The 20,456-nt window shown below is 51.5% G+C and overlaps 1 protein-coding gene across 4 annotated transcripts in view; it reads right to left on the bottom strand.

Moving 5' to 3' along the window:
- The window catches only part of AHCYL2 (adenosylhomocysteinase like 2), a 144,290-nt gene extending 130,101 nt beyond the window's left edge, over positions 1 to 14,189 (bottom strand). For 2 of the 4 annotated variants that reach the window (XM_075599320.1, XM_075599319.1), the window contains exon 1: positions 13,770 to 14,187. In XM_075599320.1, the coding sequence (XP_075455435.1) occupies positions 13,770 to 14,030 (261 nt within the window). In that variant the 5' untranslated portion in view covers positions 14,031 to 14,187. Of the gene's footprint in view, positions 1 to 13,769 lie in introns of all 4 variants that reach the window. The other 2 variants (XM_075599318.1, XM_075599321.1) reach the window with 2 other exon arrangements.
- Between the last annotated feature and the right edge of the window lie 6,267 nt (positions 14,190 to 20,456).

Below are 20,456 nucleotides of genomic sequence, written 5' to 3'. Positions count from 1 at the left end.
TTATTTCTTTTTCATACTTTAAAAGGTTTTGGGTTCTTTTTCAATGAAGTTTTGAAATGCTTGAATTGGAAAACACATATATACATGCGCTACATGCAACTACTGCACATGTTTTACTACTGCACTGGGGATCCATGGAACACGGTCATCGCTCTACTCTTAGGACCGCTGAACAGCCTCAGGCTTTCCTGGGTGCAGATGGAGTTTTGGTTCTACCTGCAATGAAATACTTGTAAGCATGTCCAAGCTCGCCCTTTTGACCTTCTTGGATTTTGGATATCGACCTAGTCCTGATCCTGAGGACGGGTAAAACATACTGCCCCGTCTGTGTTGGCACTAGACCCATGTGATGCCAAAGTGCGCAGGGATTTCTAAACCTGCCCAAGGCGGCCTTCTACAAGAGCCGGGAAAATATATATATATATATATATATATATATAAAGCCGCTCCGTTAACGGCAGAACCTCAATCACAAGCAAAATATGCAGCAAAGATTTCAAAGTTGCAGAGACCGCGGGTAAATGATCAAGGGGTTTTTTTTTTGGAAGACTCCTGGTGCCTGCAATGCACAAAGCGTTGTGGGGGGCTCTGGAGAATCAGGGGGTACTCAATCGCTTTTGTGCCAAACTACTAGAGGATTAGATAAATAACCTAATGAATGTCACAAAGACCTGCAACATATCCCAGAACCCTCTAGTACACATGTGAACAGGACATTTACATGCACACAGCCAACCTACAGATCTCTGGATTTACAACTCACCAATTTACCAGTAAAAGTAAACGGTGGAGGCAGAAAGATGACTGCCCTGATCCAGTGCAACAATGAAAAAGCTACAACCCGAGGACTCGGACCTCCATCACCCACAAGTGCGGAGAATAAATGGCCGCCATCAGATCTGGGAGAAGCCAACGTAACAAAACCGCACTATTTCCAAAAAGCTGCATCGGATTTGATTGTTGCAGTTAGGCCCAAATCTGTATATATGTATTTTTGAGCAACATCAATTTGGGGGCATAAACATCTCCATTAACATAAAACAACCGTATATATATATTCATATATTTAACTTTGCCCTAGCGGCCCGTCGTGTGTGCGCTCGGCAGTTTTATTTGGCTGAGGTTAGTCAGCCTTTCTATAATGGCACCGCGCACGCACAATAGTGAGCGTGGAACCGGCCAACAGGGGAGAGGATGAAGAAAAGAATTTACACCGCTACCGCCGCTGAAAATGTGTGTGTGTGCGTGCGTGCGTGCGTGCGTGTGCATGTATGTGCGTGCACAATGTTATTAAAAAAAAATATTAAAAGGATTTATTCATAAACGTATTTAAACACACACACACACACACACACACACACCACACAGTACCTCACTCGCGCACAGTATACACACACACACACAGTACCTCACTCGTGCTCAGTATACACACACACACATACACAGTACCTCACTCGCGCACAGTATACACACACACACACACACACACACACACACACACACACACACACACACACAGTACCTCACTCGCGCACAGTATACACACATACACAGTACCTCACTCGCGCACAGTATACACACACACACACACACACATACACAGTACCTCACTCGCGCACAGTATACACACACACACACACACACACATACACAGTACCTCACTCGCGCACAGTATACACACACACATACACAGTACCTCACTCACGCACAGTATACACACACACACATACACAGTACCTCACTCGGCACAGTATACACACACACATACACAATACCTCACTCGCGCATAGTATACACACACACACACACACACAGTACCTCACTCGCGCACAGTATACACACACACACACACACACACACACACACACACAGTACCTCACTCGCGCACAGCATACACACACAGTACCTCACTCGTGCCCAGTATACACACACACACACATACACATACACATACACACACACAGTACCTCACTCGCGCACAGCATACACACACACACACAGTACCTCACTCGCGCACAGTATACACACACACATACACATACACAGTACCTCACTCGCGCACAGTATACACACACACATACACATACATACATACATACACAGTACCTCACTCGCGCACAGTATACACACAAAATGTGTGCGGCACGTGCCTTCGCACAGGCACGCGCACGGCCGCTCCCAGTATATAACAGCCTAACACAGCAAGGAGAGACTCTCCCCGCACGGCCTCTGCCTCGAGGCAGCCAGAGGGATTTCAGCACTGGAGAGCGCCAACAAGGACTTGTATTTACTCCAATTTTATCATCATCATCGGTTGTGTGTAAAGTGCCAACATACTCTGCAGCGCGGTACAACGGGGGGTACACAGTGATATCAATATCAAGAAGCAGAGATATACAAATAAAGACAAATACAAAGAAGTAACGAGGGCCCAGATCTTGTGAGCTTACACTCGAGGGAATACGGACAGTGCTGAAACACAAAGGTAACGTGGGATGGAGTGTTCATCAGTATGGAGTATGGTCCAGCCGCACAGCTGATCACATGAAGGTTTGAGGGTGCGGATGTTAGGGGGCGTTACATAGCTCATGTATTTTCTCATTATTAAAGGAACATAGGGCACAACGGGTTTAGCAAATCAAACTCATTTATTGAGCTAACACGACGTTTCGACCATAATGGTCTTTATCAAGTGACAATGGCATAAGTACATTCCCTTGTAACAACACAAATAGTGCCCCAAACCCCCACAATGCAATCTGTTCAATTAGTGCTGATGGAATTCATGTGCTGATTCAGTCCTTCTAGCCAATGTCCAGTCTGTATCTTGTTAGGTAACCCCAACAGCTGTTAGCAATCCTCGTGGAGTTTACATTCTCATCATTTCTGTGTATCCTGGCATCCATCTTGCTGACGTCATCAATCCGGGTCCTTAGCAGTTGGAACGCTTGCGTTTCAGGTTTGCGCATGTGCGGTAGTTATCCGCTCGATCCTCTTCACCCTTCTATAATTTTGGAACGCAAAAAGCGCAGACTACTTGTGAGTTATTGCGCTCGCGTGAGCCAGTCTCCCTGCGGTCCTGCAGGCATAAGGGGGGTTAGCAGGACCGCAGGGAGACTGGCTCACGCGGGCGCAATGACTTACAAGTAGTCTGCGCTTTTTGCGTTCCAAAATTATAGAAGGGTGAAGAGGATCGAGCGGATAACTACCGCACATGCGCAAACCTGAAACGCAAGCGTTCCAACTGCTAAGGACCCGGATTGATGACGTCAGGAAGATGGATGCCAGGATACACAGAAATGATGAGAATGTAAACTCCACGAGGATTGCTAACAGCTGTTGGGGTTACCTAACAAGATAGACTGGACATTGGATAGAAGGACTGAATCAGCACATGAATTCCATCAGCACTAATTGAACAGATTGCATTGTGGGGGTTTGGGGCACTATTTATGTGTTGTTACAAGGGAATGTACTTATGCCATTGTCACTTGATAAAGACCATTATGGTCGAAACGTCGTGTTAGCTCAATAAATGAGTTTGATTTGCTAAACCCGTTGTGCCCTATGTTCCTTTGTTCATCTGTTCAGGACTGATTGCAGGCTTTCGTGCAAACACTGGAGCACCGGTAACAGTATCATTATTTTTCTTTTTGAGGTGTGCAGCATTTCTCTTATATTTTCTCATTATTAGACAGCTCGTGCAGTAACAGTTATAAAATGAATGCACCAAGCAACTAGATGGTGAAATCACAGAAGTAGTTATAATGCACGGGTTGGGTGGGTACACACACACACACACACACACACACACACACACACACACACACACACACACACACACACACATCTTAGCTGGGACGGGTGAAGAGAACCTCAGAGCAGCAGATGTACGAGATGCTATTTAAACTATTCATGTTGATTTGAAGCCGCAAAGCGCACTGGAATTGCCTTTTTTTGACATTATCTGAATCAGGTGGTTCCCCGAGCTCCGGAGTTAAATATAATTACGCGACTCTATAAAAAAAAAAATAATATTATAGGAAATCCTACTGATAATTTGGCTTCTCCACGTCCTATCCTCTAGCGCCTCCTCCCAGGTAGGGTGGGACAAGAATTCTGACTGTGGTAGAAAGGAGGAGTGGTCCCTCTTTGGGTCACTTACCTTCTATAAAAGAACACAGACTAACAGGGGCAGGGCCGCCAAGCGCCGGTGACAGAGCGCACGCGGCCCGGCGTGAAAGCAGCACGCCTTGCGACAAGTTTTATTTTTTAAATAGGTTAGAAGCAGGGGGTCTCTGGAGCTGAACCGCGTTCATTTCAGCTTCGGGGACCCTCTGCTTCCCGGACAGGGCTAGTCGGGGCTGTTTATATGACGACTTAAGTCGCACGGCCAATGGGAAGCAGTGACATCATCCCTTACCGCTTCCTATTGGCACACTGACACGGGACCTATAAACTGGCCAGAGATAACGGCCCCCCCTTCTGAGGTAAGTATCTCAGGAAGCCGGAGCGGAAATGAACACGGTTCAGCTCCAGACCCAAGCTTTTTCCTTGAAGCAGTGCGGTGGAAGATGCTCTATGCTCTTTGTCCACATCAACCCAATGGAAGTTAACGCCGGATGAGGTGCACTTTCCCTTAGCAGCGCGCTTGACGAATTTGCCCTATATAGAGACCACGGGCTGGTAGTATGCTGCCACGGAGGACTTAAGACACCAAAATATCAGTAGGAAAAATTCCCCCTTAGGCTAAGGCCCCGCTCCCTCAGTCAGCCCGCCCGCCCTGCAGACAGGCAGCACGCTGACAGGCACAGACCGCGATATGGGGGCGGGAGTGAGGGGGGGGGGGGGGCGGGAGTGAGAGGGGGGGGCGGGAGTGAGAGGGGGGGCGGGAGTGAGAGGGGGGGGTCGGGAGTGAGAGGGGGGGGTCGGGAGTGAGAGGGGGGGTCGGGAGTGAGAGGGGGGGGTCGGGAGTGAGAGGGGGGGGTCGGGAGTGAGAGGGGGGGGTCGGGAGTGAGAGGGGGGGGTCGGGAGTGAGAGGGGGGGGTCGGGAGTGAGAGGGGGGGTCGGGAGTGAGAGGGGGGGGTCGGGAGTGAGAGGGGGGGGTCGGGAGTGAGAGGGGGGGGTCGGGAGTGAGAGGGGGGGGTCGGGAGTGAGAGGGGGGGGTCGGGAGTGAGAGGGGGGGGTCGGGAGTGAGAGGGGGGGGTCGGGAGTGAGAGGGGGGGGTCGGGAGTGAGAGGGGGGGGTCGGGAGTGAGAGGGGGGGGTCGGGAGTGAGAGGGGGGGGTCGGGAGTGAGAGGGGGGGGTCGGGAGTGAGAGGGGGGGGCGGGAGTGAGAGGGGGGGCGGGAGTGAGAGGGGGGGCGGGAGTGAGAGGGGGGGCGGGAGTGAGAGGGGGAGCGGGAGTGAGAGGGGGGGCGGGAGTGAGAGGGGGGGCGGGAGTGAGAGGGGGGGCGGGAGTGAGAGGGGGGGCGGGAGTGAGAGGGGGAGCGGGAGTGAGAGGGGGGGCGGGAGTGAGAGGGGGGGCGGGAGTGAGAGGGGGGGCGGGAGTGAGAGGGGGGGGCGGGAGTGAGAGGGGGGGGCGGGAGTGAGAGGGGGGCGGGAGTGAGAGGGGGGCGGGAGTGAGGGGGGGGGCGGGAGTGAGGGGGGGGGGCGGGAGTGAGGGGGGGGGCGGGAGTGAGGGGGGGGGCGGGAGTGAGGGGGGGGCGGGAGTGAGAGGGGGGGGCGGGAGTGAGAGGGGGGGGCGGGAGTGAGAGGGGGGGCGGGAGTGAGAGAGGGGGGTGGGAGTGAGAGAGGGGGGCGGGAGTGGGAGGGGGAGGCGGGAGTGGGGGGGCGTGTAAAACTTTGCCAGATCGTGGAGCCGTGGTGCCGTCCAACCCCCCACCACCGCCACACCCACACCCACCACACAACACACAACATATACACTCACATTTTTCCCCGCAGCTCCTTCCCTGCTCCCCTCCCAAGCCGCCTCCCATCCGTCCCTCCCCTCCTCCCCATTGGCTGACTCGCGTAAGACGTAACGCGTCAGCGCTGAAAAGCACAAGACGGTTGTAGCTCCAGCAGGCTGACGCGTCACAGTACGTAGTCAGCCCTGCCGGAAGGAGGCAGCGGGGCAAGGACCATTCGGGTAAGGGTCTGGTCTTATCTTCAGAATGCACCAACAGCCCCTGGGGATGTCCCAGAGCAGCAGATTGATATTCGGTGTCAATATCGGAACCTCCTTAATTATCTCGATTACCTTGGCCTGAGGAAGCAAAATAATCCCTATTAGATTGTTGTAGGGGTCTCCCAAAAATGGAACGCTCCAAACCGGACAGAAACAAGTTGGGTTTTTTTCTCCCAAGTTGACAATCCACCCGTGATCTTCTAGCACCTTGATCAAGACCTTAACATGGCTTACAGCCACTTGGCTGTTATCAACCAATAAGAACGGTTTACAGAATGTCCCCTTTTGTCTTAATGTTGCTGTTACCACTACTTACTGATCTACAGTACCTTATTATACACACTAGCCAATGCACTCAAATATACTCCTACGGTCTGTTAGTCTTCCAACATACTGATTAGATTATAAGCTCTTGGGGGACATGGGCTCCATTTGTATTTGCTCCCTGTATTGTAATATTGTTTTTAAAAAAATAATTGTATTTTTTCAGCTATTCCAAGTTTTTTAAGAAATGCTGACCCTTCCGATAGGTATTTAAGAGCGTGAGACTGGCCATTTTTCACCACCACGAGGGCGAATGGAAAGGCCCATCTATATCTAATATCTTTGTCCCTCAGTAGCTTGGTAATCGGCTGCAGCGCCCTGCTTCGCGCCAGGGTTACTGTGTGCGGGGCACTGATCTCTACTTTGTACAAAGATGTGGTCAGGGCCGACAATGACGGTACACATAGACCCCGATACATGACACAGTGGGAGACAGACCTGACAGGACTGGACGGAAATATTCAAGGCGGCTGCCAGTAGCTCGATCTGCACGACATTAAAGGAGACCTCAAAGTATTGATGAGGTGGTATCTCACCCCAGTTAGATTGGCTAACTTTATCCCAGGATCTTCCCCGCTCTGTCCCAGGCAGTGCGGGGAACAGGGGGATCTGGTGCACATGCTGTGGTCTTGCCCACGAATTGTACCTGTCTGGGGTCAAATCAGAGATTGGTTACAGAGGATCTCGGGCCTCCCAATTCAGCTAGACCCGTGGCCGTTTCTGCCAAGCAAACCCACAGAGGAAGTATCAAAACGGGGAACAAATTAATTGCACATTTTGCAACGGCTATGAGGTGCGAGACCGCAGCATTATGGAATCAGAACGCAATTCCATCAATAGAAAAAATTCGGAACAGAATTTGGTTTGTTTGCCAGATGGAAAAGTTGACGAGTCTGGTCAATGACACTGGCCCAAATTTCCAAAAAGTCTGGCTGCCCTGGCTAGCACAGCCAGATATTCAGGGGGAGAGCAATGCCACCGTTCGGCTCTGATAGGTTGAGATGAGTTCTCCTCTGATGGGCAGAGAGAGACGGAGACTGAGGAGCTGGAGGACGACAGTAGGCCCCACATGTGAACAATGAAGAGGGCGGGCACCCCCTTGCCCATGGCTATGGAGATCAAATAAGGAACGAACTTAGGTCACCTGTATGACAATGATAGGAGAGTCTCGGCGCCCCCTTTTCCAAACCCCCTCCCCCTTTTTATCCCTTTCCTTTTCGTCTTCCCCATCCCATGTCTGTTAGATGTTGTATGTCCAGAATTGCATTATGCTTTTCTGTTACGGCGCTTATGATATGACTGTATGCTATATACTCAAAACCCAATCAAATTAAAGTTAAAACAAAAAAAAAAATTGTATTTTTGATTAGCTATTTTGATGGGACTATTGAGATGAGCCCTTTAAGCTGATTGATGCCAGATCAATGGAGTTCGTAACCGCCGTCAGCAATTTCATTGTGAAAGATTGGATATTAAGGAAGACATTTATTCCTTTTAAGTCCAAAACTGCGGTGACACCCCCCGAGCCCTTGGGCGCTAGAACCAGGATTGTATAGAACGAGTCTCTGTAATTCTTCCAGCAAAACTGGCTGTACTGCCGCATTGGCCAGTAACTCTTCAACCGTTTCCAACAACAGCGGCTTTTTCCTAACTTCTTTTTTTTTGGTTGGTCTAGATTGTCTGAAACAGACTTGGTATACTTCCATTTCAGTGTGTACCCACGCGTAAAACCGTCACTGTCTCCACTCATCTGCCTGGCTATTCCGGTGAACATTGGTTGCGGAGTTTGAACATTCCCATTATAAGCTTGCCCTGGTCTGTATGATAACTCGCCCAACAGTCTGACAAAAGGAGGGTGATGACCTCATTCTCTTCTACTGGAGGTAGGTGACCTCATCCAGAAACCTTGCTAATGACATCATGCAAGACTTCAAACAGTACCCTCATTATTGTAATGAAACCAGCCACGACGTTCTTCTGGCATCCAATCAATGAGTGCATCTGGCCAATAAACAGATTATATCCATGGATACATCACAGAGAGAAGGGGGGGGAGGAGAGAGAAACAGAATTATTTGGTTTTGCAAAATGTTGCAGCACCTTTTGTCAAGCCGTGCCTGCCTCTCCTCGGGTTGAGAATTAGATTCTAGCAGTTTTGGACACCATGCCATAGCTAAAGGTTGCCCCTTAACACCGGACATTATTTGTACAGGACTCATTCCACATGATCCATCTTCCGGTGGAATATACCTGTTCGGGTTATACTAGCATCAACGTCTGATGAAGCATTCCGGCCTTCCTCATTAAATAAATCAGTTCTGTACTGTGAGCAAATACTTGTAGCATTTAAAAAAAAAAAATTCAAAAATGTAAAGACATTTGTAATGTATTCAAACGTAACGAGCATTTTTGTTTCTAGCAACCATTTAAAAAGTCACACCCCCTTCCTCTTCTGAGACAGGCACTGGCACAAGCCTTTTCTCTCTAGCAGTGCACCAATTGTATCTAGTGCCTGCCAGGTCACATGATCTTCCACGCAGAACTTTGCATCTTGGGTAATCTACTGCCCCAACAGTGATTTAGAGAACCCCCGAGCCAAAACGTCAGCGATCAAATACAGGAAAACGGATTGATCTGCAACTCATCCAATCACTTGTCAGTGGGCAGAATGTATTGATGCACATATTGAATGGGGGCAGTGGGGGGGGGGGGAGGGGGGGGAGAATGGCAGCTTGAACTGCAGCTTTACAATGACATCTTGAATGTCCTCGTCATCGTGACCCTTCTGTCCAATGCCACCTATTATGACCTTCACTGACTTGTGCACCAGGAAAGAATTATACTCCCGGCTCAAAAAAGGCCTGGTCTGGAATTCCTAGCTCCTGCCTGCCTGCTTCAATATTGCCCTTATTTTTATTGAACTCATCACGAATACAGGGGTAACCTGGCACGCGCGGGTAACCTGGCACGCGCGGGTAACCTGGCACGCGCGGGTAACCTGGCACGCGCGGGTAACCTGGCACGCGCGGGTAACCTGGCACGCGCGGGTAACCTGGCACGCGCGGGTAACCTGGCACGCGCGGGTAACCTGGCACGCGCGGGTAACCTGGCACGCGCGGGTAACCTGGCACGCGCGGGTAACCTGGCACGCGCGGGTAACCTGGCACGCGCGGGTAACCTGGCACGCGCGGGTAACCTGGCACGCGCGGGTAACCTGGCACGCGCGGGTAACCTGGCACGCGCGGGTAACCTGGCACGCGCGGGTAACCTGGCACGCGCGGGTAACCTGGCACGCGCGGGTAACCTGGCACGCGCGGGTAACCTGGCACGCGCGGGTAACCTGGCACGCGCGGGTAACCTGGCACGCGCGGGTAACCTGGCACGCGCGGGTAACCTGGCACGCGCGGGTAACCTGGCACGCGCGGGTAACCTGGCACGCGCGGGTAACCTGGCACGCGCGGGTAACCTGGCACGCGCGGGTAACCTGGCACGCGCGGGTAACCTGGCACGCGCGGGTAACCTGGCACGCGCGGGTAACCTGGCACGCGCGGGTAACCTGGCACGCGCGGGTAACCTGGCACGCGCGGGTAACCTGGCACGCGCGGGTAACCTGGCACGCGCGGGTAACCTGGCACGCGCGGGTAACCTGGCACGCGCGGGTAACCTGGCACGCGCGGGTAACCTGACCCGCAGGGGAACCGTACCTCCTTAATACCAGAGTCCTAATCCTCGTCCTTCCGCAGCTAGGAAGACATTAGCCTGGGTTCTCTTGGCTGCCATGGAGGATACTGAAGATGAGATGTATTTTTCCCCCCTCATTGTGGCAGGCCACAGAAACCAGCAATGCCACGTCCCTACTGTACGATATACGGCAGTTTCTCACTGGCTCGCTGGAATGGAGGACATTCCCCCACCATCCCCAAAACACCGAGTAACTTGTGCTGTACATTGGGAGGCCTTACAGCTGAAAATAGAACAGTTCGGCTCCGACACCAGGTTATTAAAAAGATAACACACACACACACACACACACACACTTAAGCCTGAAACTAAAATATTCAGTGTGAGGGACACATGTTCTATGTGATTATTTGCAATATGGACATCAAGAGTAAACCTCGTCAAAACTAATCAACAGGTCATCTTCACATTACCCCCTGGGACTATACTGAAGTACACCAGATCAATCAGGCGGCTCCAACTCCTGCCCTCAAACCCCCCCCCCCCCCCGTTCCCAACAGGTCAGGCTTTAAGCAAATCCCAGCTTCAGCACAGGTGGCTCAGTCAAAGCAGTTAAGCTACCTGCGCTGAATCAGGGACTGATTGATCCACGTGCACAGAGATATCCTGAAAACCTGATCTGTTGGGGGGGGCTTGAGGACTGGATTGAGACCTCCTGCCCTAGATGACCCTTACTTATCCTGGTTTAGGATGGGACATGTTTTATCACATTGCAGCACCGTGATAGTTTCCATCCTAAACCTATGAATAGGAAAAATGTGCAAGTTTTTGATTTTCATTATTTGTTAAACAAAATAAAAAAAATAAAAAAAATAAAAAAAAGGGGGGGGGGGATTTGAACAGGAGGGAGGTGGAAGATTTCAGTAATGAATCAACCGCTCATACTATTCCATATATCAACATGTCACAGACTGAGAACCACAAAAAACAGCCAAAACAGCTCTTGGTAGAACCAGAATGGAAAATAATATATACATATATATCGCTATGTTTAGCTTGTTGCACCAAAACTGCATTATATTTAGTGGAACTCTTTTACATACAAAATAAATAAGTCAAAATTGCTATCCAAAAGGCTCGCAACGTTCTGAAGTGGGGAATGGTACCCTGCAACTAGGGGTCACCTTTTTGACCTTGGGCACCTTACCCTATGTACCTGTGCCTCAGGCACCAGAACAGAAAAGTGCAAAGCCATTCCCAGCTTGTACACATTAGCACCCACTTCGTGCCAGGTGGGACAGTAAGTTGCACATTGCACGGAGCAAAGAGGCACCGTACTAAACCAGCGATAATTACACCGCAGGCTCGTTAGGGCACGGACGCGCTGCGCCTGTACATATCACAACTAATTAACCCCTGCAGCACAGAAGGAGTTAGCTAAAGGCTGTGGGCGTCTCTGCTACCAAGATCGTGTCAAGATCTGTGATAACCCAGCAGCTTAAACATCAATACCAGCGACATGCACAAACCTCATCTCTTTCAAAGAGAATTGCAAGATCAACGGGGTATGGGGTGCGTACAAAAACTGATATCTGCAGGGTTTGTACACTTTGCATTATATAGATCTTAAAGTAGGCACGCCTCAAACAAATCACAGTAAATATGGCCAGTGCACGTATTGCATTCCATGGTTGAATTATATAAATATGGTTACATGATTAAAATCTTGTATTATGCATCCAAACAAAACCAAGGTTTCAGTCCAGGGACTATGGGAGCTACATAAGGGTGATGTACACAATGACAAGTGCCGGACTTACGCATAAGCTACATCTTAGGGCTTCACAATATGAGGGGCCTCAAAATAGAAAGAAGAAAGAGCATTACAAGTTTTACAAATCGGGTAATAAAGGATATGGGGAAAAAGATTATCAATAAATATGGACATTTTGGTTCAAATATGACCCTAGGCATCGTGTGCATCGAAAGTGACAAACTCCGTAGCTTCTCATTGGAAGACATCACTGACTTTACTCTCCGAAAGAAAATGTTACATTAAAATGAATGGGATGTGCAAACACCGTCACCTTTGTACATAACAAGGCGAGTGTAACACTTTCATTTCGGTTTCAGGTTTAGATTTTCAATGCTCACTTCAATCAGAATAATAAATCTACTACTAATTTTTGGGGCCTCTTAAATGTGACCTAGGTTAGACTCTGGCCCCAGTGCCAGGCTGGCGGTGCCTGCATCCCCACTGGCTGCTGCAGCGCTCGCTATGGCGGGCTCTGCGAGGACAAGAGCCGCCCCTCAATGGGGCCGGGCCGCCGCCACGCTGTGAGTTTGAGGCGGATCTTTTCCCCACAGCGCCTGCCATAGCGAGCGCTGCAGCAGCCCGCAGGGACCTGGCCTTAGTGCTGGGGTGCGCAACTCCAGTCCTCAAACATCCCCCAGCAGGTCAGGTTTTCAGAATATCCCTGCACAGGTGGCTCAGTCACTGCTTCAGCACAGGTGGCTCAGTCACTGCTTCAGCACAGGTGGCTCAGTCACTGCTTCAGCACAGGTGGCTCAGTCACTGCTTCAGCACAGGTGGCTCAGTCACTGCTTCAGCACAGGTGGCTCAGTCACTGCTTCAGCACAGGTGGCTCAGTCACTGCTTCAGCACAGGTGGCTCAGTCACTGCTTCAGCACAGGTGGCTCAGTCACTGCTTCAGCACAGGTGGCTCAATGAGAGGCTCAGTCTCTGAGCCACCTGTGCTGAAGCTGGGATGTCCTGAAAACCTGTGACACCAGTTCACCCACTTCAAAGGCAGTGCTGTTAAGACCCCAGTAATTAGTGTGGCAGAGAAAGCGCCCTGAAACTATTGTCCCAAGAGCTCGCAAGCAAACGCAGCGCCAGCGCAAAGTGCCGTCACTGCGCCCACCCCGCGCGCACCCTGCGCCCCCCTCCCGCGCGCGCACATTGCACCTCCTGCAGCAACTGAGCCGCACTGACCCAGCTCAGGGAACCAATCACAAGGCAGCTCTGCCTCCGCCAATCAGAGGAGAGCGTGAGGCGGCGGGATCCCAGTACACAGCGCGGAGGCGCCGGCACTCACCTTTCAGAAAACTTCCCCGCCTGGCAACAGCGCGGTGCCCCTCCGCGCAATGCAGAGAGAGGGAAAGTAGTCCGCCAAACATCAAACACAATGCGGGTGAGATCGCCCCCACACAGGGGGGCAGGCTCATCCGGGTGTGACCCGGAGCCGTGCCCTGATAGCGGGCGGGGGTCACTGGTACTGGCGGGTAACCATCACGGGGTGACTGTGAGGATGACAGATAACCGGGTGACAGATCCGGGTATTACGGGAGGGGATGTGGGGTGTTACAGAGGGGGTGGTATGTGGGGTGTCCGGACTCATAGGTAACACCCTTCTTACCGGGTGTTTGACAAGGGGGTGTTCAGGGTGACATTGCCTTCCTGTCGGGTGTGATATGGGGTGTGATAGGGGGTGGTATATGGGGTGCCATGGCGCCTGACCCGGGTATGTGTGACCAGGAGGAGAGGGAGGGGGGATGTTGGGTGTGAGGGTGACCCGATCCGGATGACATTACCTTCTTGACGGTGCGCGGGGCCTCGCTGACCGGCCCCTCCGGATATCCCGCTCCCTCCCCGCCCTCCCGCGGGCGCGGCGCCGGGTCACTTCTCTTCAGGGCTGAGGCCGGGGCGCCCTTAGCCGGGTGGCTGAGGGCGGCCGGGTGGCTGTAGTCGGGCTCGGCGGCGGGCGGTGACCCGGCGGCTGGTGTGGGGGCCTCGGGCGGCCTCTCCCGGGCGGCCTCCTCCTCCAACGGGGCGGTCAGCACCTGCACAGACATGGTGCGGGCGTCGGGCTCAGCGGGCGTCCTGCGGGTGTCTCCTCTCTATCACCCGTCTCCCCTCTCTGCACACAAACACCAGCACGCTGCCGGCGACACGCCCTCTTCCCGCGGGGCCCCGCCCACGCCGCGCTGCCTGATGGGACGCGTAGTTCCTGCCGCCATGTTCCCTCCATGGTTTCTGGGCCCTCTGGGAACTACCACTCCCAGCAGCACACGCTTACGCCGCGTGGCATCACGGGAGACGTAGTTTCGGATCCGCTTTAAAGCCGCCGAGGCGCCTGCTCTTTTGCACTACAACTCCCGGCATTCAACGCGGCGGCGTAATTAGATGGTTTAAAGCGCCAGAGCCTTTTTTTTTTCTCTCAATTCTCTTTATTACTAATAGCAAAGGAGCATGGATCCCCAGGCCCACTAATAGAGCAGAGACAGACTCACATGGGAATACATTCACTTACCAAGGAAGGGTGCCATTTAAATCTCAATCAGTTACACTATCTTGGGAGTGGGGTGTTGCTGTTGCTGTTGCTTAGTCATTTTTTATATTTACATATGTAGACCTGTTTCCCCCTAAACAAGGAGGCTACCGGTGCTGCCGTTACCTGTTGGCTCACGGAGGGCCTAAGCCTCCGCCACAGGGAGCCAGGGGTGATATAATGAATGTCTCAGTGCAGCGCCTCCACCTGCGAGGGATCGTAATGTAGTGGGGGGAGCCCCTCACAGGAACTACTAATCACATACAGTATGGAATATCAGCTTTTACTAACAACTTATGAGATATCATAACCGTTAATAATGATCACTAATAAGGTACAGCTACCCATTCAGGCCTCACACGGCCGTTACCCCCCACCGTGTTCCCAACACCGTGTCTTCAGAGTCCCACACCCACCCCAATGTGTTAGACAGCGCTGCCCACTAGAATAGGTGTAAGGTTGGTGCACTTGATGTAGTTAGGTACCTGCTGACAACAAGATAGATGGGATCCACTGATCCAGCGATGAAGTCGTCCGCGATGAGTCCGCCTCCGCGTGGGTTGGTATCCGGTTGGAGTGTCCCACCATGAAGATAGTCTCTTTGTTGTAGGTGTCTGGTCCCAGACCACCTGTAATCAGGTTGCAGCCGCATCCTTACTGTATCCCTCACTTTCAATTCTACAGGGGCAGTGTCCCTATCTATGGGCCTGTCCCTGCACAAATCACAAGCTATACAGGGGAGTCGGGGCCTAAGGGAGTATCTGGCCCATAAACACCCTACCCTGATGGCGTCCCAGCTCCAACTGACCAGCGTGTCTTTGCCCGCGAAATATATCTATCTGGCCGCAGGGGATTGCTGCAGCCCCATTGGCTGTGTGAGACCATGTGTTAGGCAGCCTCAGTGACTGCTAGGGGATGTAGTCCCCGCGAAGCACCTTCCGTATAGCCGCCTCGCGCGCCTAATGTACTGCGCATGCGCTAAGGGGTAATGGCTGCCCAGCTCCCTCTGCACATGTGCGAACCTCTGCGCGTGCGCCCGCACTTCCAACATGGCGGCGCCCTTTACCGGGAGCCATCAGAGCTTCCGGCGAGCCCATCGCCGGCTCTCACCTCCCGGTATGTCACCCACTGCAGCGGGGGAAAGGGGAAGACCTAGCTACATTCTCCCCCTGGTGAAAAATACCAACGTACCCGCTTGGGAACAGATTAACACACAAGTTTATATAATAAAAATTGCAAAGCATAATATGTACAATTTACCAAGACAAATTTCCCTAGCCAATTCCAATCTGGCTTTCGCCCCAAACACTCCACCGTAACTACCTTGCTAAAAGTTTGTAATGAAATCCAGTGTGGAATGGAACGGGGACAACTCACTGGTGCAGTATTCCTAGATTTTGCAAAGGCTTTTGATACTGTTGATCATGCTATCCTGCTTAACAAACTCCAGAGCTCTGGAATAGGGAAGCATTCTTTAAACTGGTTTCAGTCCTACCTACCAGGTAGATCCCAACATGTGTCCATCTCAGGCTCTAACTCCAACCCCCTGGATATCACCTTTGGTGTCCCGCAAGGCTCTGTTCTGGGGCCCCTACTCTTCTCAGTGTTCATCAATGATCTTCCCACAGCTTGTAAGGAAGCCTCAATACACATGTATGCAGATAACACAATCCTATATGCACACAGCCATTGCCTCTCCGACCTTGAGCACATACTTCAGTCTGACTTTTTGAGACTCGAAAACTGGATTTTCCAAAACAAACTGTTTTTAAACACGGACAAGACTAACAATGATATTTGGGACCAAGACTGAATTTTTAAAGCTTCCAGCAACTGAGCCCAGATTAGAACCAATGCTAACACCACCCTAACCCCTGTCACTAGTTTTAAATACCTGGGCATATGGTTTGACTCCCACTTAACATTCGGGATACACATTGATACCCTGACAACCAAGACCTATGCCAAACTAGGGGTACTTTACAGGAACAAATCCTCCCTAAGTCTCCTTGTCAGAAAGCGTATCGCACAGCAGATGCTAATGCCAATTATTGACTATGGAGACATAGTATATGGCTCGGCACCTCAAACCCACCTTAGCAAACTTGACACCCTCTACAATTCAATTTGTCGTTTTGTTCTCCAATGCAACTACAACACACATCACTGCGAAATGCTCAAAGAACTAGATTGGTCATCACTCGAGTCTAGGTGCAAAGTTCACCTTTCCTGTCTTGCCTTTAAATTCTTTATGGGCAAGCTACCCAGCTACCTGAACAAGCTCCTCACCCCTACCACATGCAGCACTTATCATCTGAGATCAGACTCCAAAAGACTTCATGGTCCCAAGGCTCAACAAAATATCCGGCCATTCCTCCTTCTCTTACCGTGCACCCCAAAACTGGAACAACCAACCAGAGACTCTCACATTCACCACCAGTTTAAGTTCTTTCAAATCTAAGGCTGTCTCACATTTTAATCTGGTCTGTAACTGTTTCATACGCTCATAATATATATTATCTTTAACTGTGCATGCAATGTCTTGTATATAATGTATACCCTGTTCATTTATGTAACTGTATTTGTAACCATGTATTATTTGTCTTAACTCTGTGCGCAGGACATACTTGAAAACGAGAGGTAACTCTCAATGTATTACTTCCTGGTAAAATATTTTATAAATAAATAAACTTATCACAGGCACTTAAGCAATATTATACAAACATATTGATCACCGAGGCCAACTTAGCTTTAGCTGGCTGCTGAGACTCATAGTGGGGTGCCCTTAACTGATCGTAAGCCATTCTAGTGGGAGGGTGCCTCATTCTTTGACTCCTGCGAGTCTCTGTCTCAGCAACTTCGTCATAGAAGGGGTGATCTTGGGCTTGAGGCCCTGACTCACTCATTATGGGTGAACTTGGCTGAACAAAATCTCTGCTTGAGTGAACAAAGTCTCTATTGGGCACAAAACTGGGACTTTTGGGATAGAGGGGGCGACTTGTTGAAGCTGCTGGTGAGGGAACTTGAGGCTTAGGCCCATTACCCGGTGCTCCTTGGGGAGATGCCCACCAGTCTCCGGTAAAATTGGAGGAGGTTCCATCCAATGGATCTTGAGTAGTGTCAGTTACTGAAGCTGGAGTCTCTGCAGACTCTTCAGGCTCATTGTAGTGACCAGCAGTCTCTGGTTCTAGTTCACTCTGTCCCACTTGTGAGATGGGCAACAAGTGGTTTCGGTGCCAGATCTTTACCCTGCCATCCGCGTCATGTATGTGGTACACAGGGAGGCCCGGCATCTGGGACTCTACTTCAAAGGGTACTTCTCTCCAGTGGTCGGCCAGCTTGTGTTTGCCGGGGATCCCCAAATTGCGTAAGAGAACAGCGTCTCCATGCCGAAGCTCCCGATAGCGGACCTTGTGGTCATATACCCGCTTGTTATTGGCGTTTAACTGGGCCCTGGCCCTTTCCGCTAGGTGATAGGCATGGTGCAGGCTGTCTTGAAGTCGCTTCACATAGCGGTAGTGAGCCATATTGGGTACCCCATCGGTTGATACCCTCAGGCGGATGTCTATGGGCAGTCGTGCCTCTCACCTTGGATCGTTTATCTGCGCCATCACTATCTCCTTCCACTTCAGGAGAGTGTTCGGAAGGATTTCCAGACCGTCTGGGCTGCAGTAGGCTGCGCGAAGGGCCTGTGGTCGGCATCCCAAGGAATCGGCTACTCTCAACTCGGAAAAGGCGACTTTGTCTTCTACGATTTCAGCGGTGGAACACATCGCCCTCATCCCTGGTCCAGGGATTTCTTCCCAGGGGCCATCATCTGACGTCGTACTCAGTCCAGGTCTCCTAGATAGGGCGTCGGCGCCTATGTTCAGAGGTCCTGGTTTGAATTTCAAAGTGAACTGGTAGTTGGATAAGGCGGCCAACCACCTGTGGCCGGTGCATCCAGTTTGGCTGACGTTAGGATGTATGTCAACAGGTTGTTGTCCGTTCTTACTTCGAAGGAGACCCCATACAGATAGTCGTAGAGTTTTTCGACTACTGCCCACTTGAGAGCGAGGAACTCCTGTTTGTGAACCAGGTAGTTTTGCTCCCTAGGAGTTAAGCTTCGGCTCACATACGCCACTGGGCGCAGGCCAGCAGGATACTTCTGGTGTAGCACGACTCCCAGCCCGTTGAAACTGGCATCCACGTGCAGGACGTATGGTTTCTCGGGATCAGCATAAGCCAGGACCGGGGCTTCCGTCAGGCTTTTCTTAAGTCCAGTGAAAGCCTTTTCGCAGGCAGATGTCCACTTGTCACTAAAGGGTGTTCGCGGAGACGTAGCTTTCTGCCGAGGTTCCTCTGGATAAACCTTGAGTAGACAATCAAGAACCTTGGCTTTACTGGAGTATCCTTCTATGAAGCGGCAGTAGTATCCGCAGAACCCCAAGAAGGATCTCAACTCCATCATGTTGTCTGGTCTCGGCCAGTTCACCACGGTTTCGCCCTTGGTGGGGTCGGTAGCCACTCCATCTGCGGACACTATCCGACCCACGTAGGTGACGGACGTTCAGCAGATCCGGCACTTGTCCAGGTGTAACTTCAGGCCTTCTTTGCCTAATCTATCCAACACCTTCATGAGTGTCACGGATGCTCACTAGAACCTGGACTGAACCACGGGGCTGAGGTGGGGAAGATATATAACCACCGCCCTAAGCCACAGGGTGGGTCCGGATTGCAGGGCCATGAACGGTAGCCGGGTCATGGCAGGAGTGTGGAGAGGGTAGCGGGTACTTGCCTATGGTCCGGGATTGGAGAGCGTAGAATGGTCGATATTCGTAAGCCGTGGTCGAGGAGAAGAGAGGGTAGAATGGTCGGTATCCGTAAGACGTGGTCGAGGAATAGAGAGCGTAGAAGTCCGTTAGCCAGCTGAGGTCCAGGGAAACAAGAAGAGACAGGTCAGGTACAAGCAGGGTCATAACAGGTATACGGAACAAACGGAGTCAGGTACTAAGGCTGCAAATGAGAACGGTGCATAAAAAGGTCTATGCTCAGCAATGGCCAGAGGGCTGAATGAGACTATATACAGAGGAGAACCAATCAGGAAGGCAAGGGAGGAGTGGCTAGATGTAAGTGGAGCGATAGTAGGCTGAGGCAGTGTGTAGCACAGGTGTAGTCCACCCGAGATCAGTTCAGGCAAAACTGCAGGTGCTGGTGCCTTTAAATTGTGCACCCGAGACCGGAGCGTGATGCACCGAGGTGTGCACGAGGACGGGACCCGCCGCGCGCTCCCGGATGGCGGGGGCAGCGCGCCGATGGAGCGAGGTCCGACGGAGCGGATGATGCGGCCGTGCGGGACACCATAACGGGACGTATGCGCCGTCAGGTAGGAAGTCGCGGGAACCGGAGGTGCGGTCCTGACAATGAGACGTTCCTTGTGCTCTTCGAGGGTCTTCTCAAACACGATTATGTAATCGAGGTAGACCAGGCACTCGTGAGGGTTCATATCCCCAATAATCTTTTCCATCAGCCACTGGAAAGTCGCTGGAGCACCACAAATACCTTGCGGCATTTGGGTAAACTGATAGAACCCGAGGGGGCAGACGAACGCCGTCTTCTCCTGGTCTTCAGAGCTCATGGGAACCTGGTAGTACCCGGATCTCAGGTCCAGCACTGGCTTCCTGTCTGCGCGTTGAGGATCTCCTCTATTCGCGGCAAACCCTACTGATCAGGTATGGTACGTCTTCAGAGTTTGGTAGTCCACGCACAGACGAACGGACCCATTCTCTTCCGTACCACCACAATCGGAGAGGCGTAGGGACTTCGGGATTCGGTCACTATGCCGGCTGTCTCCATCTTGTTTAGCAAATATATAATCGCCGCGCTTCTCCATGTAAGGAGCATGCAGCTGGCGGAGGGATTGGCCATACAAATGTGAAAAACATCTATATAAATAGATAAAAATCTATAT

The sequence above is a fragment of the Ascaphus truei genome, chromosome 5, assembly GCF_040206685.1.
Source record: "Ascaphus truei isolate aAscTru1 chromosome 5, aAscTru1.hap1, whole genome shotgun sequence".
In the NCBI taxonomy this organism is placed as follows: domain Eukaryota; kingdom Metazoa; phylum Chordata; class Amphibia; order Anura; family Ascaphidae; genus Ascaphus; species Ascaphus truei.
This window is presented reverse-complemented; position numbering and strand designations above follow the sequence as displayed.